This window comes from Pipistrellus kuhlii, unplaced genomic scaffold (assembly GCF_014108245.1).
Source record: "Pipistrellus kuhlii isolate mPipKuh1 unplaced genomic scaffold, mPipKuh1.p scaffold_m20_p_11, whole genome shotgun sequence".
In the NCBI taxonomy this organism is placed as follows: Eukaryota; Metazoa; Chordata; class Mammalia; order Chiroptera; family Vespertilionidae; genus Pipistrellus; species Pipistrellus kuhlii.
This window is the reverse complement of record NW_023425416.1, coordinates 47294983-47322979: the sequence shown is the minus strand read 5'-3', so window position 1 is coordinate 47322979 and position 27997 is coordinate 47294983. Positions and strand designations below refer to the sequence as shown.

General features: G+C 41.2%; 1 protein-coding gene and 1 long non-coding RNA gene across 4 annotated transcripts; both read right to left on the bottom strand.

The window, feature by feature from the left end:
* Positions 1–180: 180 nt before the first annotated feature.
* On the bottom strand, positions 181–27997 carry ABHD5 (abhydrolase domain containing 5, lysophosphatidic acid acyltransferase). 3 transcript variants are annotated; one of them, XM_045579476.1, is made up of 7 exons: positions 27735–27997; positions 13662–14034; positions 6006–6160; positions 4161–4272; positions 1663–1849; positions 1186–1237; positions 181–502 (listed from the first exon to the last, which is right to left on the bottom strand). In XM_045579476.1, exons 1-6 carry the CDS (start codon positions 27976–27978, stop codon positions 1196–1198), a joined length of 1113 nt encoding a protein of 370 aa, XP_045435432.1. In that variant the 5' UTR covers positions 27979–27997; the 3' UTR covers positions 181–502; positions 1186–1195. The 3 variants fall into 3 exon arrangements, with proteins under 3 accessions (XP_045435432.1, XP_036287916.1, XP_045435431.1); XM_036432023.2 differs by lacking the exon at positions 1186–1237 and adding an exon at positions 15047–15132 and having other exon boundaries at positions 27735–27887; XM_045579475.1 differs by lacking the exon at positions 1186–1237.
* Positions 6167–7199, bottom strand: LOC118715552. The gene is made up of 2 exons (XR_004986931.1): positions 6652–7199; positions 6167–6310 (listed from the first exon to the last, which is right to left on the bottom strand). It is a non-coding gene; the product is annotated as an uncharacterized LOC118715552 (long non-coding RNA).

The window sequence follows — 27997 nt, the reverse complement described above, 5'->3', positions numbered from 1 at the left end:
GGCAAATACAAGCAAAGAAAATAAAGTGCGACTTTACAGTATATAAAACATAAATACAGAAATCACTTTTTAAAATAGGCAATATAGACTGAAATATAAAAAGTGCCTGACGTAGCAAAGTTAGACAGAAATGAAAACAATTTCAGTTGAAAAAATTACCATTTCTCAGTACAGCAGAGCGACAAACAATCTTTTATTAAAGCTATTAGATTCGGAGGCTCGTGTATATTTTGGCTTTGTGAGGGAGAAAGAAAGGCATTCTTCTAGAAGGCACTAACTGGTTTAGGTGTGCAATCAGCTTCACAGAGAAAACAGGTGCAAAGTACAGCCAAGAAGACTGTCTGGTTCTGTTGTGTTCCTTCCTCTTCCCGGGGACTGACTGTCAGTCAGAGCTTCCCCCATCACCCGGTGCTCAGTCCACAGTGTCACAGATCTCCTTCACCTTGTGGTTGAAATCGTCAGGTTGATCTGCATACACATAATGCCCCGCTCCAAGGATGGCCTGGGGAAGGAAAAGCAGGTGGTCAGGGAGGAAAGGGATTTACTAAAGCAATGACATAAGCAAAGATGCTTATCCATGAAAGTCAGAACAGCTAAATGTAAATAAAACACAGGGCTTGATGCCCCATATGGGGCATGCAGGAGGCAGCTGATCAATGATTCTCTCTCATCTTTGATGTTTTATCTCTCTCTCCCTCTCCCTTCTTCTCTGAGATCAATTAAAAAAATAAAAAAGAATACTCTGGTTTCTCTCCAAATCACATAATGACGACATCAGATGAGCGTGACTGTCCCATAGCTGTGGCTGGAGAGGGGGCAGGGGAAACGGTACAAACCCTGAAGGTGTGTGTGTGTGTGTGTGTGTGTGTGTGTGTGTGTACACGCATGCACGTGCATGCGTGCACAGAGTGGGAGGCCCCATGAACTCTGGTTCATGCTCTGCACAGCGTGCTGTCCCTCACTGTCTGTTTGATATTCTATGATATTTATTTTACGAAAGCACTAACCTGTAATAAAGTGAACAACTTGCTTTTTATGGAAAAAAAAAGAAAAAAAAGAATAAGCAACACTGTTCTGAGGCAACTAGGTACTATATAGGCTGGGGTAAAAGAAGGTTTACAGTTATTCATATGGAAAATAATACAATAAATAACAATGCAAGAATCAACTATTTCATGTACTCACAACTGTAAACCTACTTTTGCCTCATTCTAGATATTTCTATCAAATAAAGAATCTGAGAGAATAAAGAGGGGAAAAATCTATTGAGCTTCATTAAAATTTTAACATGCAAAAATAAAAAAATAAACCATTCCAAATTGACCACTAAGACAGGGCCACAGAGAACTGAACGAAGTGAGAGTGTGCTGCTTTGGGAGGGGGACGTGGCCAAGGTGCTTCTGGACCTACCCCTCTTCCAGGCGCTCCCACCTCAGACGCTGTGGCTCTAAGGTCAGGCACAGCCGTAAGAAAGGCAGTTTACCGCCTGGACATGAAGGCCAGTGTGGGTCCAGTCCTACCCCATCACAGTGGTCCCAGATCAGACCGAGGCTGCAGCACGCAGCTCAGGTGTGAAAGCATAGGTGGCCAGCAATCTCATTGAAGGCAAAGATCAGAACAGATCTCACCTAACTGAAACCCCCCCAAAAGCCACCCACTTACTATTGTCTTCACGTATGAGTGTGGTCGTAAGGACTGGATGCTGGTGCCAGAATTGCCGTCTATGCAGGACCGGGCGCCGTAGATCACCGAGACTGGAATGTCAGGGTCCATTTTGCCGATTCGCTGGAGCATTGGTCTTTTTGCCCATCCATAAGGAATAGTCATGTTTCTGAATGCTGTCTCACCACTTTAAGAAAAAGAAGAAAATCGCACGATGACTTCTGGGGAGAAGCATGTATCAAAACAGACTCACATTAAGTTTCTTCCTCACTTAACAAAAAGCTCAGCTTAAACAGAAAGCAATTTAGTAGAAACTGTAAGGAACAACCCCACAGAAGATTTATACCTCTGTATACACCCTGCAGAAGGTGTGTGCTTTGTTGGATAAACATGGATGTCCAAACTCTAGTGAATTAAATAAAGCCAAATCAAAACTTGCAGCCCTAACTCCATGTTATTAAATGATTAAATTTCCTATGGGAATAGTTAAAATGTATTTTTTTCACTCTAACTTTTTTCAAATATAGAAGACAGCTTTTCCACAGGTTCATAGCACCTGCTTTTTATAGGCCTATACCAAGATAAGAAATTAAAATTAAGCATTTTTTGTGTATTGTTTATACTTTTAACATTTGACATCTTAAAACCTTGCTGGCTGAGAAAGAATGTGCCTCCAGGAACTAGCCATTTCTCAGAGGTGACAAAGGACTCCACAGGGAACATGCCTTCGATATGCAAATGAACAAGTGCAGAATCCCACCTCTTTGGTTGCCCAGACAATCCAGGAGGCAATATTCCTCTGCCTTACCCATCCAGGACCAGATAACCAGCACCTAGAGACTACCCCCACTCTTTGAGCCTACCGACCTCACTCCACTGGCCAGTCCCAGATGCCACCCTGCCTGCTGGGTGCCTTTCTGGAAGACCCCATGGAGGCTCTGACCTGTTTCCCTTTGCTCCTGTCCAAAACCTGGCCTTTCTGTGATCTCCTGGAACCTGTGAATATAATGAACTGCTTTCTTGAGTCTTTCCTGCTTCTTGTAATCATGGCTACACAACACTTTGCAAACTCCCAGGATAGACCCATTTTGCTGTCATTTCTGCTTTTCTTACAGTATTAGGCGTAATTTTGAATTGCCTTTTATGAAGGCTTTAAGGTCCACTGTAAGAAAGGCTACCACAGGACAAGTAATCATGAAATGTAAGTGAAGAGTAAGACACTAAGACCGTATAGGAAAACACATGATGTATCTGGGATAGACCACTAAAAATTGTAGGAATAAGTCAAAATGTGTAGACCTAATCTACCAGATCCTACTGCCTGAGTCACAAAACTGTCTCTTGATGATTCCAACCCTCTCCAGCCTCCCTCTAACCCACTTTATTAAAGAGTGAGGCCATAGTCACACCTCAATAGCTTCCATAGTCTCAATCTTAAATGAAGTAGGTATACATATTCGCTATCAAAAGTTAGGGAGGAAAAAAAGTGAGGGAGACTGTCTCTGCATCTAGCCTCTCGGCCTTTCATACTCAAGTCTCCATCTTAGAGAGGATGAGGTACCACTTGGGGGCCACGGCCCAGCTACATTAGAAGCATCTGTTAAAGATGCAGCCCAGAACTTCTAATCCTGACTCTGGGAAACAGGGCTCAGAAATCACATATTTTACAAGCTCCAAGAATTCTGGTACACACAGAAGCATGAGAACTGGAGTAATCACCTTCATATTCCCTTCTTGATCCTCAACCTACCAACTCTAGGGTCTTGTCTTTCGGGCTCTTCCTAGCTCCCCACCATCTTTGGGCTCCGTTTTCTCCCTTGGTTCCTTGCAAACAATATCCCTATTTTTTTCAGTTTTATTTGTTTGTGTGTTTTTTTTTAAATAAGAAACACCCGTGTTTGGCCTTCTTGCTCCCTGTAGCTACTATGTTCTCTCATTCTCTCTATCCTTGTAATTACTGTCAAAATACATGCAGGATCTCTCTTCCCCTACCCCCACTCTTTACTTACTCCTCACCATTAAGAGCTGCTTAGTAACAAGAGGTGCAATCATCAAATGAACTTAAAAAATGCTGCATAACATCTCCCCCGAACTTGGGAGATTTATTACTCTTAGCAGAATAAAAGGTTCTAAGAAGATCCATGATACAGAAAACTATTTAGATTGCTTAATCCAGCACTCTTTTTTGGGAGAACATTCCTTTTCAGGATGTGGTTTTATATGAAGTCTTCTTATCTCTCAACTCTGACGGTCTCTTACAGATGCCTGAGACCAAGACTTCCTCAAGTGATCCATAAGCATTTTAGGGGAAGAAAACAGGCCTTACTTTTCAAACTCCTATCAGAATCCAGTATTTTACACAAAAAGAGCTCCAAGAATAGATGAGTAACTTAAGAATGTCATTTAACTACTGATAACATCTCCTAGACTATTAGCATATTTTCAAAAAAGGAAAGTCGAAACTATGAACACAGTGCAGTTAGAATGATAAGCCTTACCTTGGAGTCTGGACATTACAGTGGTAGATGTATTCTGTCACAGTGTCATCTTCAAACATTGAAGCATACTTCCGTTTGAAATCAGGCCTTAAACGCTGTACTAGACTTAAACCTATTTAACAGAAAATGAATGTTTTAAATGGTCAGTGTTTTAAATTATAATTGACTTACAGGTTAATACAGAAAGTTTCATTGTTTGCTTATATAATGAGCATTACATGCTTACAACATACGTATTCAAATGTATATTTTAGGTGGAAAGAAACATGTATCCTAGAAGCTGCTCTCCTCAAGTTCCCTAAGGAGAGCTCAAAGTAAGAATTCAAGTGTTCCATGTGATCCACAGATGCTCTTTAATTCAAAAGCATATGATTGTTTTCTAAGATTTGTTTTTGTAGGAAAATAGATTCTATTAAACATAGCAGATGAACAGAGCAGCTCATATCTAAAATGAACTTATATTTTACCAAGATATATATATATTTCTGTGGAAAAAATAAATTCAGGGTTTCTGCTTGGGTCACTAACAATACTCCAGGCACCCACAGAGGTCCTATGGCCCTGAGGGGAGAACAGGGACAAGGCCCCAAAGGAAAGAAGATGAAGAGCAGGAACCATCATATTTCTGGGGCCCAGGGACTAACCAGTTTCCCTTTCTGCTATCACTGCCTATTATTCTAGCAAGGTCTTGGTTCTTTAATGACATCCCTTACTATTTCTGAAGGAATCATGCAGCTCCATCAAGAATTTGTATGATGTAGTTAATAGTCTACAGCAGTGGTCGGCAAACTGCAGAGCTACGTACGGTTTGCCGCTCTATTGACTAATGAGTTTGCCGACCCCTGGTCTACATTACTCTCTAGTATCACCACCACCTTCATGTGCAAGCGATAAATGGGAGGCATCCATCTTCTACCACTGTCTCCTAATTTCTTTTCATACTTTATTTTTCTGATCAAGTCAAAACCACTTACTACAAAGATTCTTAGGTAGTTCAGAGGAGGTCCAGACCACCACCATCTGTGACAAAAAGGAAGGAAACTGCCTTGGCTTTGAGACTAAAACAGAGGAGCTGAGGGTCAAATGAACCAAAATCAAAGACTAAGCACTGGAATCTTAAAATATGACTGGAAACACAAGAGTTCCCAAAATCTTTGCAGAAAAGAACTTTATCTACTTAACCCTCCGACATTATAGGATGAGAAAAGATTCTGTGAGTGTTGCCGTCATTTCCATGGTAGATCAAGTCAGGCTTCAAAAACTGCAGCTGGACATGACCTCTACAGCTGGACATGACCTCTGCAGCTGGACATGACCTCTGTAGCTGGACATGACCTCTGCAGCTGGACATGACCTCTGCAGCTGGACATGACCTCTGCAGCAGGACATGACCTGTACAGCTGGACATGACCTCTGCAGCTTGACATGACCTCTGCAGCTGGACATGACCTCTGCAGCAGGACATGACCTCTGCAGCAGGACATGACCTCTGTAGCTGGACATGACCTCTGCAGCTGGACATGACCTCTGCAGCTGGACATGACCTCTGCAGCTGGACATGACCTCTGCAGCTGGATATCATCAGCCTGACGAGTGCTCTTTAATGGCCACCAACAAGTCCAGAGAGCACTCCCCCCAGCCCAGTCCCTCAAAGACTCCTCATTGAGGAGAAGGGTCTGGTTTCATTCATCTTTATGCATGGACTGGTACTTTTTAGAGAAAAAGTAAGGTTCAGTTTTTCCCTTTGTTTTTAAGATGTTGACTAACAATGGTGATCAACAAATACTTCTTTACTGCTCACATATAAACATTCTGCTTTCCTAGGGTACAGATCTAAACACTCACCAAAGGGTCCTGCAATCCTGAGGCCAGCTAAAGGGTTAAAGGGAGTCAATACTGCTCCCAGGGCTCTGATCCAGACTGGAATTGGTCTGTCTTGATCAGCAAGGTCTGGTCGCTCAGGGAAACCCCAAGGCTCCACTAAAATGAGATGATTTACCCTGTTGGGAAAAGAATGGATTTACATTCATTTGGCAAATTCACCCCAGTGTCAAGAATTAACACAATTTATGAAATAAAGACAAAAGAACCACCTTTAACAACCTTCACATTACAGACAAGACCAAGGACTGAATAGGTTACATCATGTTCTTATCCTATCTAGTAATAGGGTAAATATGCAAATTAACTGTCACTCCGTCACAATGCTGTGGTACCCACAGCCACAAGATGGCGGCGCCCAGTCCTCTCAGCCTCGCTGGAGTCCCCCAGTCCCAAGGGGTGCCACTGAGAGCAGGCAGCGTGAGCAGCCTGGTGGAGTGATTGCTTCGTCATCCCATGAAATGCTTGCATCATCGCCCTGGTGATGAGGCAAGCATTCTGTGCCCACCCGCGGACAGGTCTCTGGGCCATGCAGAGGCTCTGGGCAGTGGGCGCAGAGTGGCCAGGCCCTGCAGAGAGCTACTGGTGCACGGATTCATTACATATAAACTAGTTACATATAAACTTTTGAGATTTGATAGGATTTGAGAGGATATCTAAGAGTATATGATACTGTGTGACTATTCTTGAGAAATTGTATTTGTTGTTGTTTAAGCTACACTGACAGATGACCACTCAGAAAAATCCAGTGGCTCAATCTATCTCAAGGCCGACACTGCAGAAATGACTGAAGATTAATATTACACTCAGAAAATAGTTTAGGAGGCATTAGGAGATTAAGTGGGTTCAAAAGAACTTTAAATTGACTTTTCACAAACATAAGGATAATGTAGTAAAATGGGCTGAAAGGTACTTCCTAGTTTTGGATGCTATTTTGGTGAATAGCACACCTACCGCACCCATGACATCATGCTAAACTGGCCGCAGATGCTATCCTTTCCTAATTCTCTTCCTTACTGACAAGAGGTAGGAACTTTTCAGTCTAAACTCATAAAATTGTTTCATATCACTAATAGTTTTATTTTTCCATCCTTTGAAACTGCTTTCTGATGAAAGAAAGCCATAACTCCCAGAGTACTTCCTTCCAGTGGCTATATTATATAGTAAATAAATATATTATTACTATATTATATAGTAAATCATGCAGATCTAAGCAGAGCATAAGGGTCTTCCTGACACAGATGATATTCAATTGTAAACAAAACAGCCAACAAATGCCAGCAACAATCTCTCAGGGATGAATTGACAATGATTCTAAAGTCCCTTCCTAAGTCATAAATGAATCAGAAAAGTAGAGAAACCAGCACTCAGGGTAAAGGTGGCTATTATTCCTGGTATTAAATGTTTTTCTCTTTGCCAGCACACTTTTGTTCTCACTGCATTTTCTCCAACAGACAGTTTCAGCACACAGACCCAGAGCTCCAAGGGCCCAATCTTCTGTCTCACAGGTTTGAGAAGGAAGCTGAGGTACACTGTGTGATCTGCTCCAGGACAAAAAGCTAGTAAATGTAGAACAAGGATTAAAATGCACATCTCCTGACTTCAGGATACTAACAGATGCCAACAAGCCATTGGGCAGAAGGCTCTCTCCTAAGGACAAGCTAAGCACAAAAAATAAAGATATTAGTAAAGGCAAAGCCCTTCACTTTTATCAACTCTAGGCTGGTCCTAATACTACACTCTAGATTTCATAACACCAAGATTTGTAGAATGTAACTATGAATCTGCGTGGAAATGTGCCATGCAAGATATTTCTATAGACCTTGAGTGCCTTCAATCATAAAAGTTCTATGAGACTATCCTATATAAAAGGCTATATGCAAATCGACCAAACGGGGGAATGACCAGCCGCTATGATGTGCACTGACCACCAGGTGGCACTCAGAGTAGGATCTGCCCCCTGGTGGTCAGTGCACTCCCACAGGGAGAGCACCACTCAGCCAGAAGCCCGGTTCATGACTGGTGAGTGCAGCAGCAATGGTGGGAGCCTCTCCCGCCTCCACAATAGCACTGAGGTGTTTGACTGCCGGCTTTGGCCTGCTCCCCAGTCAGACATTCTCCAAGGGCTCCTGGACTGCACAGGTTGGGATGAGGGACCTCTGAGTGCACAAATTTCGTGCACATACCTTGGTTGTAGGCTCGATCCCCAAGAGGCAACCAACTGATGTTTCTCTCACTCTGTCTCTTCCCCTCCCTTTTACTCCCTCTAAAAATCAATGGAGAAAAATAGCCTCAGGTAAGGATTAAAAAAAAATGGTATTATTCATTATTGACTTACCTCGTAAAGAAAAAAAATGATTCTACCCTAAAAGATGACTAAACTTTTGTTAAAATCTGTTGTAGGATCTTGCCCAGTCTGCTCTAGACTCTTACAGACCCGCTAACCCAAGAAGGAAGAGGACAAAGGAAAATTCGAGGGAGGGAAAGTCAGGTTAAGTGATTGTTTTGGTTTTGCCTTAAATTTGGCTTGCCTGTTTACTACGGATCTGTAAAATATCATCTTTAGGTAAGAATGGCAGCTTAACAAATGAGAATAAATTGCTCTAATAACTGATCCTGTGTCATCAGCCTAGCATAGTGCTTAGCACATAACAGATGATCAGTAAACATTTGGAGTCTTGTTGTCCACATTTCCTTTCAGTCCTTGTCTTTAAGGATATATAAATTTTGTAAAATATAATCAAGTAAAAAGCAGAGGATCTATCTAGTCTGGATTTCCTGGTTTCCCAGATGACATGAGAACATCACAATAAGTTCTCATATTAATCTTGCAGGTTGTTACTCACTAGTGGATAGTAAAATCCATTTAGAGAGTCAGAGCCAGTCTGGCCTGATTGTTTTTTTAATAAAATTATATAATGTGGAGTAGAAAAATATATGTGTATCATTGCACAAAACTTTGTTTCAGACACACACACACACACAACTCATACTGAGGGTTCTAGTAAAAAAAGTTTGAAAATCATTTTTTTTTAAAGTTCTACAATAATGTCTAAATTGGAGTTATATATATCATCTACTTCCACTACCTCAGAAAACAACTGTTCCTTATTTGTTATTGTAAGGCTTTAAAATGAGATAGACTGTGCAAAGTTATCAAATAGTAAATATAAAGTAAATGTTAGATAGTTACAGTAGCAAAAATAGGAAGACTACTGGAGAAGAATTCATTCCAGGAAGCCGGGAAGACAGTGGCAAGAACCACATGAGCAGTGAGTAATTTAACTTTCATCCTCCAGGAAAGACTAACCACAGGTTTTGTATCACAGGTTATTATAACCCTGCAGTAGACCAAGTTCCTAGGCTATCTTCTTGCCTCCTTTTCTAATGAAAAGATCATCTCATTTGATAGTAGTTATTTGGTTTTAATGTAGTATAACTAAATTAGTATAGTAGCAATCCAGACCCTGGCCTCTCATATTCTGCAGTTGATAGCATGATGGGATTCTTAGTTCACATCTAGGATTAAGAAATGGGTCCACCCAGACACCACATATGAGTCATCCTATCAGACACCTTTGTCAAGAATCAGAGACTTACTTGAACCACATGAAAAACAAAGAACCAGCAGAGGAGGAACAAGAGGACAATAGCCCATCAATTTCAAAACATAAAGAGGCCCTAACCGCCAGGACCGGTTTGGCTCAAGTGGATAGAGCGTCAGCCTGGGGACTGAAAGGTCCCAGGTTCAATTCCGGGCAAGGGCATGTACCTTGGTTGCAGGCGCATCCCCAGTAGGGGGTGTGCAAGAGGCAGCTGATTGATGATTCTCTCTCATTGATGTTTCTAACTCTCTATCCCTCTCTCTTCCTCTCTGTACAAAAATCAATAAAATATAATATATTTAAAAAAAAACCACACAAAAAAACAAGAGGCCCTAACCAGTTTAGCTCAGCGGATAGAGTGTCGGCCTGTGGACTGAAGGGTCCCAGGTTCGATTCCGGTCAAGGGCATGTGTCCTGGTTGTGGGCACATCCCCAGTGGAGGGTGTGCAGGAGGCAGCTGATCGATGTTTCCCTGTCATGATGTTTCTAACTCTATCCTCCTCCTTCCTCTCTGTAAGAAATCAATAAAATATATTTTTAAAAAAACCATAAAGAGGCACTCTTCTCCAGGTTAGTCATTAGAGTAGGTCCTGAGCTGGAAGATGGTGAGGTGAATGCAGTATAAAGGGCAAAGTGTGGACAACACACAAGCTCTAACCCCTTGGGACAGCTGAGTCTAAGTGCTAGCAAAGGTATAAAACCCGACTTTCATAAATTTTAAGTTCTGCCACTAACTACATATATTATAACAAGGAGAATATTCAGAGCAAGAACTAAAATGCACAAGGGAGTCTGCAGGACCTACTTATGCAACAAGGAAAGGGGAAAAAAAGGATCAGAAAGAACTCTAGTGAGTGCACAAATGAGCAAGTCTCAGATGGAGGCAGGCTCGGGTATTTCCCATTGCCTCCAAGCCCCTGGGGAGAATGGGACAGGTCCAGAGCACAACAAACTAAGTACCTCCAACTTCAGATCAAGTAGAACCACCTTTCTTCTCAAGAAAGGCTGAGAAGAAATGTTCAGCTCACCTCTGCAGAGTCCGAAGACAGAGCCAGGCAAGATCAAAAGGTCAGATGATCTGAAAACCTTTTCCTGAAGAAGTAAAGACCAGTTGTGACCTACTCTGTTGTAACTTTTTAAAAAAATATATTTTATTGATTTTTGTACAGAGAGGAAGGGAGAGAGATAGTTAGAAACATCGATGAGAGAGAATCGCCGATCAGCTGCCTCTTGCACACCCCCTACTGGGGATATGCCCGCAACCAAGGTACATGCCCTTGACCGGAATCGAACCCGGGGCCCTTCAGTCCCCAAGCCAACGCTCTATCCACTGAGCCAAACCGGTCCCCGCTCTCTGCTGCAACTTGTAAACACTTTCTAAGTTAGTTACTTAGTGTCCTTTTCTTTAGTTTATAAGAAATACCTGAAAGTTGGATAAGAGACATTTAGAGTAGATAGTTCCATACTTGCTTAGTTGATACTGGTAAAATGTAAAATGAAGCATATTAAAAATTTTAAGAGTTTGAGCAAAAACAAATTTGAATCAGGCAGTGCCAACCAGAAGTAGTTAGGAATGCTCCATTAAGCAAAAGGAAAGACTGGCTGTTTGTGATTCGTTGTCCTTAGTTTTCGATTTCATAACCTTGAGACATTTGCAGGCTTAGATTCTGATTTGCTTACATAGGCCATGGCATTGGAGCCACATCAGTCTAGTAGCCTCCTTGTTTCATTTAAAACTGGGCACTCTTGCCGAAGCCAGTTTGGCTCAGTGGTAGAGCGTCGGTCTGAGGATTGAAAGGTCCCAGGTTTGATTCCGGTCAAGGCCTGTACCTTGGTTGCAGGCACATCCCCAGTAGGAGGTGTGCAGGAGGCAGCTGATCGATGTTTCTAATTCTCTATCCTTCTCCCTTCCTCTCTGTAAAATAATCAATAAAATATATTTAAAAAATAAATAAATAAAACTGGCACCCACTATGTGCCAAGCACAGGATTTTAACTGAACTTCATTAATGATTGGGGATATTTGACAATCCAGAGAATCTCATTATTTTGACATTAACCTGCATTGAATAATTTAAGTTATGCAATTAAGAATTCAGGATTGACTATTCAACACATTCTACAGAGTTCTACTCAATATTTGTTAGCAATCAGCCAATTTAAACATGCTAATTATTTCAAGCTTTCTCGTATTCATCTATTGCTAATATTTGGTGGTTCTTGATCCTGACACTTTAGTTTTATTTCTAGTATTAGGCACAAACATTCAAATCTCAATTTCTATAAATGTAGTCAGTCCAAGACTGGAATCACTGGCTTTGTTTTAGGTACCTATTCTGTCAACCATGTCATTCAAAATATGTTGCTATTCTCTTTTATAGATAATTTTAAAGTGATCATTCCCTTCTGAAAATCCTTATTTCTTTAAACATTCATAACTGCAAGTGAAAAATCTCCCTAACTTAAGTAGCAGATAGCCACGAAGAGACCAGGATTCTAAGACTCAGGGGTTTCATAACCAGAGTCTGGCCCATATCACATCTCCAAGGGATAAATACCACAAGAGAGACCTCATAAACATCTGTTACGAAACAAAGGAAGTTCAATCCCCACAAATACCCTGTTGTCTTATACCAGAAAAGTATCCACTTCCTTCTCTCAGTGACAAACATCTGTCACTAAGCGTAGGAACAATTAAAGGCAGTAATCCCAAACAGCCAACCAGGCGAAGGAAATTTGATTTTTTTTTTTTTAAAAGAACTGATCTGCCAGTTGAAAAAACTATCACTGTCTAGCATACACAGGACCATAAACTCTCCACAAAAGTCAAGTGTAAATGTTGACGTTTAAATAAAGAACCTGTATAGAAAAGTTGGCTGTTCCAGAGGAAGAAAACCTCAGGTACACAGGGCTGCTGCCCCACATGTACATGGAGTTATGCAATGAGCAGCCTCAGGGGTGCATAAAGGCACTCTGAAAATGACCATCACCCAAGGTCTCATCCACAGACCTCAATGTCACAGTTGGTTGCAATTTTGGATTTAAAAATTAGTCCAATGGAAAAAATACCTTGGCAACCAAAAATCCTGATTATTATTTGGTTCTTTCCGAAAGATAAACAAAAAAAATGAACTTTTCTTCCATTTTTTTTAAGCACTATAACGTGATCTTCCTTCAGAGAAGTAACATAATAGGAAATAACACAAGAAAATCAGGTAGAGAAAGGAGGAGATGCTACAAAGACTCTGAGGCAAAAACTTATTAATTAAATGACTTGAAAAATAGTTCTATAGCAATAAATGTTAGGACATAGTATAATTATAATACCCTTTAAAATACATTATACAGGTATATTTTCTGTAGTAAAGGAAACTAAAGCTTAGAGGTTAAGTGATTTTGCTCTAAGCCAAAACATAGCCGAAACCGGTTTGGCTCAATGGATAGAGCGTCGGTTTGGGGACCGAAGGGTCCCGGGTTCGATTCTGGTCAAGGGCATGTACCTTGGTTGCGGGCATATCTCCAGTAGGAGGTGTGCAAGAGGCAGCTGATCGATGACACTCTCTCATCGATGTTTCTAACTCTCTATCCCTCTCTCTTCCTCTCTGTAAAAGAATCAATAAAATATATTTTTTAAAAAACAAAAACATAGCACTAGGTATTCTAATTTCTAACCTTCTGGTTTCCTATTATAGCTTATTACAACCTGGAAAAACCTGTTGGATCCATAAGTCTAATGATAATAATAGTAAGCAATACCACAGCAACTTTTATTTGTGGCTTCAACTGTATCTATTCTAAGTTTAACAAATAGAAAGTCCCTTCTTAAGCTTCTATCAATATGTAGCATGTGAAATAGGAAAATCTGACATCATTATTTCAGCTACTAAATTGGGCATTAATTGTAACGTGCTTAGGGTCTTTTAAAAGAATCTGTCTTGTAAGGCTCAGATACAAAGCACCAAAGATAGAAACTAGAGACTAGCACAGGTGCTTCTCTTGTGTCACCATTACTTACCTTTTCGGGTACTTCAGTGAGTAAGCAGCAGCCAAGAACCCACCCAGGTTGTGTCCAAGCAAGATCATTTTGTCCAATCCTAGGGCACATCTCCACTCTTCAATGGATTCCACAAACTGATTCTCCACTTCTTCCGCTTCATTGTCAAACATAGGTCTACTACTTCGTCCAAAGCCCAACAGGTCAAAAGCATAAACGGGTCTATCAGTGCAAAGATCTTCATAGTTCAGTGCCCAGAGTCCAAGACCTCCTCCAAAACCATGGAGAAGGACAAGTGGAGTCTTATTTGGAACATCATAAGAGAATTTCAGTGTCCATATTTTATTTCCATTAGATATACGAACAGCTTCTTTTTTATATATACAGGGGACACCTAATAAAAACATAAAAGAAAAACTCTGCTCAACTTCACTACCTCTGAGGAGGGAAAGTATTCTCAGGACAATCAGAAATTAATAATCTACAAATCAACTGGTTACCATTCGTATGATCTTAGCCTTTATTATATCATTCCTTAAAAAAAAAAAAGTCTACATTTCACTAAAGCAAGTAATTCTTAACTATCATATTTTACATCTAAGAAGGACAATCCATCTCAGACAAGTCTCAAGTTCGTATGGTCAAGGTCTTTTGGCAAGTCATGTAGTTCTTTGGACTTCTTTCCACATTCATCAAATGAGAGTCCTTCCCCCTAGAAATGGAGAGGAACTCAATATTCCCTGAATCCGTTATTTGGAGGTCTCTATACTTGCAAACAAAACAAAAGAATGCCACCTTGGATTTTTCTAACACTTGAAGATTAAGCATTGAAGACTAAATTGCAGACTCAAAAGAAACCATTTTCCCTAAAAAGTAAATAATAAATTTAGGGAAGGATTAACAGTATCGTATTTAAACACATAACTAAATGTGATTATCAACAGTCTAAATGCAGAAGCAAATATGAGAATCCAGATGCCTTATATTAAATCAGACAGTAAAGAGATTTGTAAGCATGTAAACAACGTTACACTTACTACATTTCTATTTGAAAAGTAGTTATTTTTAGAAAATGTTACTTCTTTTAACTTGTATAGGTTTATTACTATTATTTTAAAATAAATTAATAAATTAACATATTTTAAATTACTCAGTCTTAATTTCTAATATTGTAAATGACACCTATTACCTATAAACAAAGCTCCTTAGGGTCCTTACTAAGAATATAACAGACACCGCAGACCAAAAAGTTTGGAAGCCCCTGCTCTTCTTGCTCATGACATGAAAAAGAAAAAAAAAAAGTTCTGCAAACAACTAACATACCACAAAATCTTAAGTTTCAGGACAATATGAATACTGAATCTATTTTAGCAAACAACTGTTAATGTATAAGAAGAAGGCCTTACATTTTAAAATTTTCTCTTCGGCTTCTTTAAGTTGTGATGTAGACGTAGGGCACCATGTGGGAAGCCAACCAGTTAGCCATCCTGACCTAGAGCATCAAAGCAAAACACAAAGAGGTGAGGTAATGCTCTTCTCAACTCCCAACTATTATACAGAGAAGAAAAGCAGAATAGAAAACTTATTGAGGGTGAAGCTATCTACATATGACAAAATTCACCTGATCAGAACAAAGCATTGTGGTAAATACTAGATTACAGACATTTAACTCCAACTGTGACCCTACAAGTGAATATCAAAGTCTACCTATGTTATCACTGTGGATAGTCAGATTCTAAATAATCAGGGGTTAAAAATGGACAGACTAAGAAAAGACAAACCCTGCCCTGGTAGCTCAGCAGTGTGGGACACATACCCCCAGAGGTACGGGAAGAGTTAGGTGGGGGTATGCACTGCACTGTGCTTAGCTGCACCTAATTCTATGTTCTCATGAGTACGAGGGGTACTCAGCGTTACGAAAATTATAGAAGGGGTACCCATATGTCAAAAGTTTGGGAAACACTGGATTAGAGCATTGTCCAAGGTTTTGAGTTCAATCCAGGTCAGTGCACACACAAGAATCAACCAATAAATGCATACATAAATGAAACAACAAATCGTGTTTCTCTCTCTTCCTTCCCCCAGCTCTCTCTCTCTCAAAATCAATAAATAAAAATTGGGGGGGGAGGAGAGACAAAAAAAGGCATTCCTCTTCCCAAGGCAGCCTCTTACCAGTGTGGAAGTGCAAGCAAGTCAGAGACCATGAGAGGGTATAAAATATAACTGCTATGAGGATTGAGAGAAATCTTATTAAAATATGAGATTGCTTTTATAATAAGGCTTCAAATCTAATAGTTAAAAGTAGGACATTAAAGCCATCTCCTGTTTGTATTTCCTCCTTTCTATGCAGGGGCAGGGGAAGTGGAGTAAACTTATAGGTGGCCTATGGTGGCAAATTCCAGGCCACCTCTCAATCTAGCTAAATGGTAATGGAAATTATAAATTCATAGCTTTAAGTCCAGAAGAAGAGGGACTGACTAAATCTGATGGCTCTGGCTCCATTTCTCTGTAATCCTCTCTTCTGTACTTTTCCCAGGGATTGGCCCTCGTACAATCTGACTAGAGTGAACTGGTTAATTTTAGTGAAAAAGCTTTGGGTTTCAACAAACAGTAAATGAAAAGAATGACCTAGTCTTCTGGCAGAAGATAGCTGAACAAAGAGAAAAAGGAACCAGGCCTGAGGCAACAAGCTGCCGGGAGGCTGGAAGTGACATGCCTTGACGTAGCCAGCCAAGGAGAGGATGGACCTTCAACTCCTGCCCTGGCACCAGCAGAAGTTGCTTTTGACTTGAACGCCATAGATGAATGAGCTTATTTCAAAGGTGGAGTGCAAGTCCAAGCACTTCCAGTGAAGGAAAAGACATCTGAGTCCATGCACACAGGAAGTGCATAATGTATGCTCTAACAAGTGCATTGGCTGTTTCCAATAGCTGCTGTAATAAATCACCACAAATTGGTGGCTTAAACAGAAATTTTTTCTATAGTTCAGGAGACCGGTATCATTAGGCTAAAATTAAGAGGTCAGCAGGGCCATGTTCCCAATAGAGGCCCTAGGGGAAAATTCATTCCTTGCCTCTTCGGAGTTCTGGTGGCTGCTGGTATCCCTTACCCTGTGGCAGGGTCACTCCAGTTCATCACCACACTGCCTTCTCTTTTGTGTGTCTCCTCTTCTGCCTGCCTATAATCTTCTCTGCCTATTACTTGAAAAAACACTAGTGAATCCATTTAGGCCCACTCAGATAATTCAGAATCATCTCATGATCTTTAACTGAATCAGTTAAAAGTCTGCAAAGTCTTTTTCATATAAAGTACCATTCACAGGTTCCAAGGATTAGAACATGGCCAAACCTTTGGAAAGCATTATCTTTGGGGACCACTATCACAAATAGAACATGAAGTGTGTCCCCAGATAAAATAGGTAGAAACATCCAATGAACGGTAGCTAGCACTACACTGATGACAATAACAGTAAGTCACTAAGATGATGCTCCATCGTTACGCAGTAATTCCTAAAGGAAGAATGTTGGCCAAGGTTTAGAAAGGGTTCAAAGAATTGTCATTCTGCATCATTCCTTGCCTCAAAGTTAAGGCACCTACAATGGAAAACTCAGTCTTTCTCCAGCTCTTTACCTGACACCCTAGTATCCTTTATGTCATTCATATTCTCTCTCTATTTTCTAGTCATACAATATCCCCTGTTCTCTTGCTTCTTGGTTCTGAACATCCTTGGAATGTGCATCTCCCCTTCCTTTCGTGATTCACTACACTTCTCACCAACCTCAGATTAGATTTCATTTCCCCAACAGGATTAGATCAAGGTGGCAAGATGGCACCCTATACTCAAACTTTATTTTCTTACTTCCCAAGTTGTGTAATAAAATTCTTATTTATTCACTAGAGGTTGGTGCATGGATTCGTGCACTGGTGGGGTCCCTTGGCCTGGCCTGTGGGGACTGGGCTGGAAATGGCTCTCTGACATCCCCCAAAGGGTCCCAGATTGCAAGAGGGTGGTTCTCGGGTGACTCACCCCAGAATTGGGCTCCCTCCTCTTTGGTTCCGGGTGCATCACCTGAGAACCACAGCTATTAAGTCACTGCAGCTTGCAGCTCCTGCACTGAACATCTGCCCCCTCGTGGTCACTGCACATCATAGCTACCGGTTGGACAGTCAGTCGCTTAGGCCAGTGGTCGGCAAACTCATTAGTCAACAGAGCCAAATATCAACAATACAACGATTAAAATTTCTTTTGAAAGCTGAAAATTGACTTCTGTGCATGGGCCACAAAGTTTCAATCGCACTGTATGTGCATGCCCGTACATGATATTTTGTGAAAGAGCCACACTCAAGGGACCAAAGAGCCACATGTGGCTCACGAGCCGCAGTTTGCCGACCACTGGCTTAGATTAGAATCCTTACGCAACTGTAATTTCCTTGAAAGTTAAGGACTTTGGGCTTATAACTGTATTCTCAATTTATATTCCTATACCTTGCATACTAATATACATTGATGATATGAACAAAAAAAGTTATTGCTTCATCTGAAATGAATTGGTTGCAATGAATTACAAGAGGATCACTTGAGTAATAAAAGAATTTTCTGGGATTATAATGAAGGTCTCTATCTTGACCCAAAATTCAACCCATGAATACTTAATATTTAAGCAATCTATATATATATATATATAAAAGCCAAGCGACTGGAACAACCGGCCACTATGACATGCGGCCAGCCAACCAGCACGATAGAGGCGTGCCGACCAGCCAACCTCCTGTAGCCTCTCCCCACTGCCAGCCCTGATTGGCCCCAATCTGGGCAGGCCAGCTAGGCCACACTGTGCATGAATTCATGCACCAGGCCTCCAGTTCATTCTAATAAAATGTTATACCAAAAAAAGTAAATGGCTGGATTTGATAACTGGTTAGATATAAAGGTATAATAGAGGCTTCCTAGCTTGTCTAAATGCCACTAATGACGTCACAGAACACATGAATAAGAATAGATGTGAGTAGAGAAATGTACTAAGTTTTGGATGGGTTGACCCAGCATCCAGATTTTCTCAGCTTTGTAGGCTCATCCTTCAACATTTACCTTCTCTGTAGAGTTCCTTTGGGCATTATGTATAACAGGCACTCAGTAACTGTTTTCTGAATGATTAAGTCACTCACAATCCAGATTACTCTCATTCCAAGTTATCTCTATTTCATAGATGTAAAAACTGAGGTTCAGAAATGTTAAATACCAGGCAGGTCCAAGAGTACACAGCTAGTAAGTTACATGACACAAGTAGAGATTTGAGTTCAAAGCCCCTTTTTCATTCAGGTGTCTGCCTTCTTTATACTATATGAGTTCTCATTGCCTGTAGGATAAAGTCATATTCCTTAGGTCTGCAGAGAAGATACATTATAGCCTGTATTAGAATGAGGCTCTACTCCAATGGTCTCTGCTATTAGCGTTAAACCTAACCTTCTGTATTAACAGCATAAGGTAAGACCTCTAGGCATCTCCCACAAATGTTCCATATAACTTATTATTAAAGTATGAACTAATGTAAAACATTAATATTAGCCTATTTGTAAACATATAAACCTATTTACAAATCAGCAATGAACTTGTTAATTTATTCAACACCTTTTCAACTGTTGGATAAAAGCAATTAATAAGCAGTTAAAAGAATCTCATGATGTTTAGAGCTTAAAAAATTTAAAGCCATTATTGAGCTGAAGCTCCTTTGTTCTTATCCAGGAATAGTTCCATATGTGATCACAAAAATATGAACTAGTACCAAGAAGTTAGTTACAACTCAGTCCCATCAATTTTTTAAAATATCCCTCAAATCTTACACAGTTCTTGTCAGAGAGAATCATTGAATACAAATTCAATCTTTGTTTCAATTTTTTAAAAAATAATTACATTCTACAATGTACAAGACACTAGAGTTTAAAATGTCATATTCCAGCCTGTAATACAGGAATTTTGTCTACCTCTCATCATAAAACCAACTTTCAAAGGACAGGATGTCTTATCCAAGATGCAAAGTAATATTTTTACATTTGCAAGCCTAGAACATTACATTAAAAATTACATTAAAAGTTTTCAACCACTAATGCTCCTCTTGTTTTAATCAAAGCAGATAATTTTTTTTAAAGTGGAGTTTTACATATCTCTATAGGGTGAAAAGCAGAGGGTCTACATTTTCCATCCTTCAGCTGATCAATCTTTGTTCACAAGTTCCCACACCTTAGCTTGCTACCTCTATTACTCTAAAACACCCATCCAACCTCATCCCGTCTGTGAGGTAAATTAATCTCATCCTCAAAGGGACTCTGCCCCTGTCACACGATCTTCTGTGTCATACATTGTTGTTCTGCATTTCTAGTCTAGGAGGACTAGAACTAAGGGCACAAGACTGAAGCTTGTCAGATATCCAAACATTCTTCTGAGGTCAAAAAATTAAAAGTAAAAATTAAATTCATGTGGCTTACCTATAAAAGAGTGACCAACACACCAAGATGTCTATGCGCAATTTATATTTACATTGTAATTAAAACTGCTTAACAAATTCAAGTGGTATTGCATGTTAGTCTCTTCATAGCTTTGGAAAATAAACAGAAAAGCAAAATTTAACTTCCAGACTTTAAGCAGATAATCAAGAAACACCATCATCCATTACTGAGGCTCTAAATTCAGAAGTGACCCAAGTATCAATCATAATATAAAGTAAAGCCATTCACAGGGAGGACATTTGTAGACCATATATCTGATAAGGGGTTAATATCTAAAATACATTAAAAAAAAAACTGATACAACTCAATAACAACAAAAAAAATCAATCAAAATGGGCAAAAGATTTGAATAGACATTTTTCCAAAGAAGACACAGATGGCTCACAGCCAGTGTGGCTCAGTGGTTGAGCACTGACCTACGAACCAGGAGATCACGGTTCGATTCCCGGTCAGGGCACATGCCTGGGGTTAAAGGCTCGATCCCCAGTGTGAGGTGTGCAGGGACAGCCAATCCATGCTTCTCTCTCATCACTGATGTTTCTCTCTCTCTTTTCCTCTCCCTCTCTGAAATTAATAAAAATATATATTCAAAATAAATAAATAATATATAATTAATGTTGTACTTATGTCCTATCCAATCAACATTTAAGTTTCTTGGTAATCCCTGTTGTGTTCTCTAAGACACTGGAATATCTATAGTATTACTAAACCTGAATTGCACAATCCATAAATATTGTGAAACAGTGAAAGAGGTTTCAAAGTATTCTGAAGAAAATGTACAAAAATCTGGCCAATTTCCACACACTCTTGGCCACTTAAATAACATTTCTAATTAGGTTATAAGTAAAAAGGATTTCATTATATTACAATTTTATAAATGGTCTCTATCCCTATGCTAGTACTGTTAAGAGAAAAAAATTAGGTTTATTATTGGTCTCTATAGGCTACTGTAAGCACAGTATTCTATCTCATTTAGAGCAACTATGAAGTTTGATTTTTGTTGTAAATATTCCAATTAGAGGTGCATATATACATATTCCTCAACCAATAAATGATTGAAAACTTCCAAATTGGACATTATAACATTTGGACAAATAAAAGCCTTCTTTCCTGAGAAATTTCTTTCTACATTCCATTCTTGGAAAAAGGAGAGAGAGAGAGAGAGAGAGAGAGAGAGAGAGAGAGAGAGAGACACACACACACACACACACACACACACACACACAGACTGACTCATGCCCATAATTTAAGGGATTAACATGCCAGTTTTAAAAAGTAAATAATACTTAAATGCCTTATCACTAACCTTTATATCAATGACAACACAGGCCCTCTAATATATTGTAACACATTAACATTCTTCTAACATTTTTTTTTCATTTCTAACCTGTAATTTTTACTTAAAAGACCAGAGTTGGAGAATCAGCAGTATTTTAGACACAGCCCTGTGCTGCTTCCCCCACAATTGTTTCCTACCTTCTCTCACACAGTAAGCAAGGCATTCTGGAGTCAGACACAGCATCAAACATACTTAAAGAAAGCTACATGTGCAATCTTCAATTTCTACTGTAACTTAAATTGCTTAACAAATTCAAGTGTTAGTTCTGAAGTAAGTTCATCCAATAGCCCAGTGGTCGGCAAACTGCGGCTTGCGAGCAATGGTTTGTTGCTCTGTTGACTAATGAGTTTGCCGACCACTACCTTAGGAAAGAACACTTAAAAAACATTTTAATAATGTACTAATGTCTTTAACCTGAAGTCAAAACTTCTGGGTAAGGGCAATGCTTTACACAGTCGTCGGCAAACTCATTAGTCAACTGCACTAGCTCAACCTGCATGACTCAGTGGTTGAGTGTGGCCGTAATAACCAGGAGGCCATGGTTTGATTCCCATCAGGGAACATGCCTGAGTTGCGGGCTATGTCTCCAGTGGGGGCCATGCAGGAGTCAGCCAATCAACGATTCTCTCATAACTGATGTTTCTAGCTTTCTCTCCCTTTCCCTTCCCCTCTAAAATAAATAAAAAATACATTTTTAAAAATAAAGTAAGTTCATTCGCTAGATCTGGGATGGGGAACATCTGGCCAGCTGGCTGTATAAGGCCCACAAAATCATTTGATCTGGCCCTGCCAAGGCATTAGGTATAAGTTAATTGTTTGACCAAATATAGCAGGCTAATTTTTAAGTTGATAATTTTGTAAGGCCTGCAAATGTTATAAATATCCAAATGGCCTTTGGCAAAAAAAGTTTCCCCACCCCTGCACTAGATCAAGAAAATTAAAAATCCCAGACCTCAACTTGAATAATATTTTTTAATAAAATCATCTTTCCACACAATTTTTTATAATTCTTAATTAGGGGTGGGCAATTATAGAACCAGGGGGCTGGACTAAAAACCTAACAATATAATGTTTCTGAACTATTATCTTTTATAATAATAATAAAAGGGTAATATGCTAATTAGACTGGATGTCCTTCTGGACAAAGCTGCAGGGGATGGGGCCACTGCAAAGGCAGGCCCTTGCACGAATTTCGTGCATTGGGCCTCTAGTAAATAATATAAGTCAAATCTTTAAGGACTTGTTCAGAGATGTATACAATTCTGAAATGTATTATCCAGTGTTGTTTTCCTTAAATGGACCATACCTTAATTTTTTATTAACTTTGTCACAGGACTGAAATCAGTATTTGCTGGTCTGTGATTGGCATTTTGGAGAACAGGAAAAACCGGTGAAGGGTTGGCTCATTCAAGGTCAAGAAACAGAATCATATTCCTAATTTCTCCAAAATGATCTAAGTTCATAATCATAATTGTTGTCCTACTCAAATTCAAACTCTGAATTTTTAAGAATATATCTTTTGATGTCCTTAGAATACCTTAGGATGAAAAAATTTAAGTTCCACAGCTGCAAAATATATAATCAACTATTAGGTTTTTTTTTTAATCTTAATGTTTGTGTCAGCATAAATGTATTTAATTCAGTAAAAAATTATTGAACTTTATAAGGCCCCTTAAGGCTTCTACCAGACATCTGAGTAAAGCAAAAAAGCTTTGTACTCAATGGGGTGACAAAAAAATATACAAATAACTATACTACATGATCACTGTATCTCTCCTGCCAGGTAAGTATACAGTATAGTTACACATATAACTATACTACAAAAGATGGTATAAGTGCCATAAAGAAAAGTTTAGGAAAATAACAAGGACCTTTAAAGAAGGGAGGTGTGACTGCTTCATGACCTGCTTCGGTAGGAATTTATGATCAGATCCCTCTGAGAGGTTTCTGTTTTGGGTCAGAAACAGTAGTGTGAACTAAGCCATGGGGAAATGGAGCAAGGAACATGTTTAGGAAACCATGAAAGACACAGCTTGGCGAGAGCCCAGGCACAGAGAGGAAATATGACTCCAAAGACAGACAGAAGCCACACTGCCAGCAAAGGGCTCTGAAGTCAGGCTGAGGATATGTAGTAAAGCCTCTGTATGTACCTGCACTACAAACAACACTGTGCTTCTTGGGGATATAAAAGTAATGAAATAACCTATGTTGACAGCGTAGGAACAGAATGATTCTGCAATAATCTAGAAAAGGGAGTAAGGAGGGTGCAGGTGGCTCCAGGTGACAGTGGGAATGGAGAGGTGATGTTGTGCTTAGAACCTACTGGATGTGGTAACAAACTTGGTACTCAGAGTGATGAAGAAGGGAGAGGGAAGTTAAAAAGACAGGCCATAGTTCTGAATCTGGATGACCAGAAGAATCTTAATAAAAGGGTCCTAATAAAATTAGTGAAGTTCAAGGGGAGAACTGAGCATTTTGTATTGTTTAGTTCAGGGAAAGAAAGATGCAAATAAGTTCCTGGTCTGGACATATTACATTTGAGAAAACAGGTGCAAAATTTGGCACACAATTAGACGTGGCACTAAACTATTGAAGAGGAATCCATAATAAGGATGAGATTTCAATTTTCTCCACCAACAAGGAGTGTGAGTAAACAAGACAGAAACTGAAGATGAAGACAGAATCTTGGAGAATGACTAGGTTTAAAGAATGGGAAAAAGAAGAGAACCTAATAAAAGTGACACTGATCTGAAGTAAGACAAGAAGCAAGAGCTAGAATGTTTGTTAAAAATTTCAAAAAGGGATAGCCATCATGCATTGGGGGGGGGGGGGGGGAAGGGCGGCGGGGGGAGAAGGAGGCTCTCCAGCCAGTAGGGCAATCACAGTCCGATTTCTTAACACAACGAAATCACAGGCCTCCTTTACATGAGTGCCTTCTTCACAAAGCAAAGTACTGAGCTAGCCAGGGAAGAGGGGCCTCATAAAGTCAGAAAATGGAAGAGGTGACCTCATGACACTCAGCAGTGTGGACAAAAAGGAGTCACTGTAATAAATCTACCTGAAGAAGCCTCTCAGAGGGATCTGATCATAAATTCCTAACGAAGCAGGTCATGAAGCAGTCATACCTCAGGCCTCAAACTTCCATAATAAAAGATTATATTTGCTTTAAGAAAGCCCTGTCCATTGTTTTGTGCACCTGGGTTTACACACTTAAAAAAAGGCAAGGGGTAGCCATCTTTAGAGTATCAGACACTGAAAAGGACCCAGGAAATATAAGTACCAAGAAAAATAAAAGCCCACTGAGATGTGCCATTGAAGAGTTCTATGATTTTTAAGAAATCAGATGGCAAAGGTTTGGAAGATGGCAACAAAGAGGAGTCACTGGTTTTAACCGTCTTTTAAAAGATAGAAATCCACTCACTCTCTTATCTCCAAGAACTATACTTAAAGTCTAATGCAAATCCTGTAGGATACTGGTAAATCCATTGGAGGGAAAAGAGAGCGGGGGAGGCACACACACACACACACACACACACACACACACACCCTTATTTCTAGCATCTGAAGACTCCCATGGTGTAAATACTACCACCATAGCTGATTTGGAGCTGCCAATGCATGTCAAAATTCCTGAGAATTTAGCAATGGCTGCCAGGATGAGCCAACTACAGCATCACTGCAAACCACCTATTTCATAGTCTACTCTGCAATGAGCAATTCTGTGACAGCTTTCCTCGGAATTCAATGGCTACTTACTCATTCTCTGGGACAACCTTGCTCTAATTCACAGAAGTTTACTCTACTCTTGTTACATTTAGCTTTCTCCAGTATTACAACGGAAAGGGAACAGATGTGGAAAGCCAATGGCTCCCAGGCATGCGTGTCTTTACTGAGAGTCACAAAGGAAAAAACAAGAATCATATGCTTAAAAAAAACACCTTCCTAAGACTTCTTATAATTGTTTCCTTTGCTAGTGTCATCTTTCCATCTAAAACTGAAAATTCTTAAGGATAGGAAACTTGATTCAAGACTTCTGTTTTCCACAATCTACTTGGCTGCTGGATTAGTCCTACTGTAGATTAACCAAAAAAAATTAAAAAAAAAAATACACACACACTGAGTAGCCAGATTAATATGATCTTTGAACGTATAATAATCTGGCCACTCAGTGTATATCCTATATAATAAAAGGCTAATGTGCAAATCGTCCCCTTAACCAGGAGTTGGACCAGAAGGCAGGCTGGCCAACCGCCCATGTCCCCTCCCCCTGGCTAGGCTGGCCTGACCCCACCTATGCACGAATTCATGCATCCGGCCTCTGTTTTTTAAACAGAGCTTTTGTCAATGCAAGGAATAAATAAGAAAGTGGCAGTTGAATAAGTCAGATAAGTAAGAACAAAACAGCCCAAGTTAGTTGCCATCCCAGTGAGAGGCAGGAGAGATATGGGGAAAGCACGCTAGACTGAATCCAGACACTTAGGGACCTCAAATTCAGCCCTACTACTTACTGGCCCTGGGGTGCTAGTAAACTCCCAGTTGCAGGTCTAACTGAAAAATGGGATCAGCAATACCTAACACACAGGGTCAACCTTAGATTTCACATGAGCACATTTAGGAAGCAGCCAGCATGAGCAGGTACTTGCTCTCCTGCTTGGTACAGTTCAGAAGGCCATACTAGTTTGGACACTGGCCACAGCTCGAGTGTATTGCCAAGAGTGCCAAGGAGACCAACCTCTGTTGTGGCACCCTGGCTAGTCAGCTGCTAAGGATTTTTTATAATCTGTTTCCTGTGACTTCCAGCCATCACCCAAAGCCACACATTCCTTTCACAGTTGTACTGCATCCCAAGCCCCACAACAACAGGGAGACAAAGAAGTCCACCTTAAAGCAGTCTCAAAAGCCAAAAGCACCTGGAGACAAGCAACTCCTGTTTGTGTGACATTCAGCATCCTACCTGAACAAGGAAGCTCAAACACAAACAAACACCCCCTCATTTCTCATATAATCAAAATTCAAGGGAACAACCTAATTTTTAATATTTCAGAATTACCTCCAATCCTGCCTCCCTCCCCCAGAACACCATAATTTCCAAATACTCCTGTCTCTTCATGGCACTCCACATTACCTTCTATCATTTAGACTGTTTCATATGCACCTTTATCCAGACACCTGAAGGAGAATTGATATCAAAAGGTTAAGCTTGCAGGGGGGGAGCACAGAAGTTTATTACTCTCCAACATAAATTACTAGCCTTGAGACTACTAATGTTCAAAGCAAATGAATTTTTCCACTTATTAACTACTACTTATCCATCTGCTGACAGGTGCATCAAGTTGGTTTACAGGTGGAAAAGAGTAACTTAAACTTAGTATACATACGAAAAAGCTTCACATGAGACATCTGTTTCCCAACTTTCATACAGTTTTCTAAATGTGTGTCCTTTGAATACACATACAGTTTCCCAGTACATCCGATCGCTTGGAAGCAAAGGGGACATCCTCCGTTTGAAAGATTCATTCTTAACTTGCTGACCACATCGGGGTTGACTTTGTACAAAGTCATGGTAAGTTTGACATTTTCTGAAACCCAAAGCCATCTATCTACCCACTTTTCTAACCCCAGTTCCCTCACGACGGGGTGCTCCCTCCCCGGTGAACCCCGGTCTGAGCCCGGGTGCTAGGGGGAGTCGGGGCTCTCCACCCCCCACCCCCCGAGCGCCCCAAGCAGCGCCGCCCCTCCCTCCAGGCTCTGGGGACGCCCGGCCCAAGCGGCACATCGGTCCGGGCCGCCGGCTGGACAGCGCACGGCGCGCACCTGACCCCCCACCCCCAGGCACTGCAAACGGCCTGGGGGTGGGGGGTCAGGGGGGGGACCCCGTGGCTCGGCCGTTTCCGGCGCCTGGGGGTGGGGGGTCAGGTGCAGGAACCGCTGGCCAGGGTCCGAGGCCGCCGCGGACGACGAGCCCGGCTCCGGGCGTCCGCCCACCGCCGCCGCCGCCGCCGCCCCGCGGAGCCGCTTCCACACCACAGCGCGGAGGCCCCTCCGCGGGGTCAAGCGGCCTCTGGGCGCTGCCGGGGTCGGACTCAGTCACCTCCCGCGCCCGGTGCGGACCGGCAACCCGCCCGGGGCAGAGCGGGCCCGGCGGCGCGAGGGAGCGGCCGGGCCAGGCCTCGGCGCCGCCCGGACGGACTCGGCCCCTGGCCCGCGAGGAAGGCTCGCGCCCGAGCCCCACCAGTCCCGGCCGCACTCACCTTTCGCCAATGTCCTCGTCCTCCGCCGCCATGGCCGCCGCTGCGCAAGCGCCGAGCTCTGCCTCCTAGCCGGCGGACGGGCCGACTGGGCCGCTCGGGCCGCCGCCGCCCTTAAGGCCGCGCTCCGCGCGCATGCGTAGCCCGCCCACTCGCGCGACCCGGCGGCCCCGCGGCGCGCAGGCGCGTGCCCAGTCACTGCCCCCGCTCCCCGCCCCGGGCCGAACACCTGCAGCGCGTGCGTCATCACGTTCTACCGGCTCCTG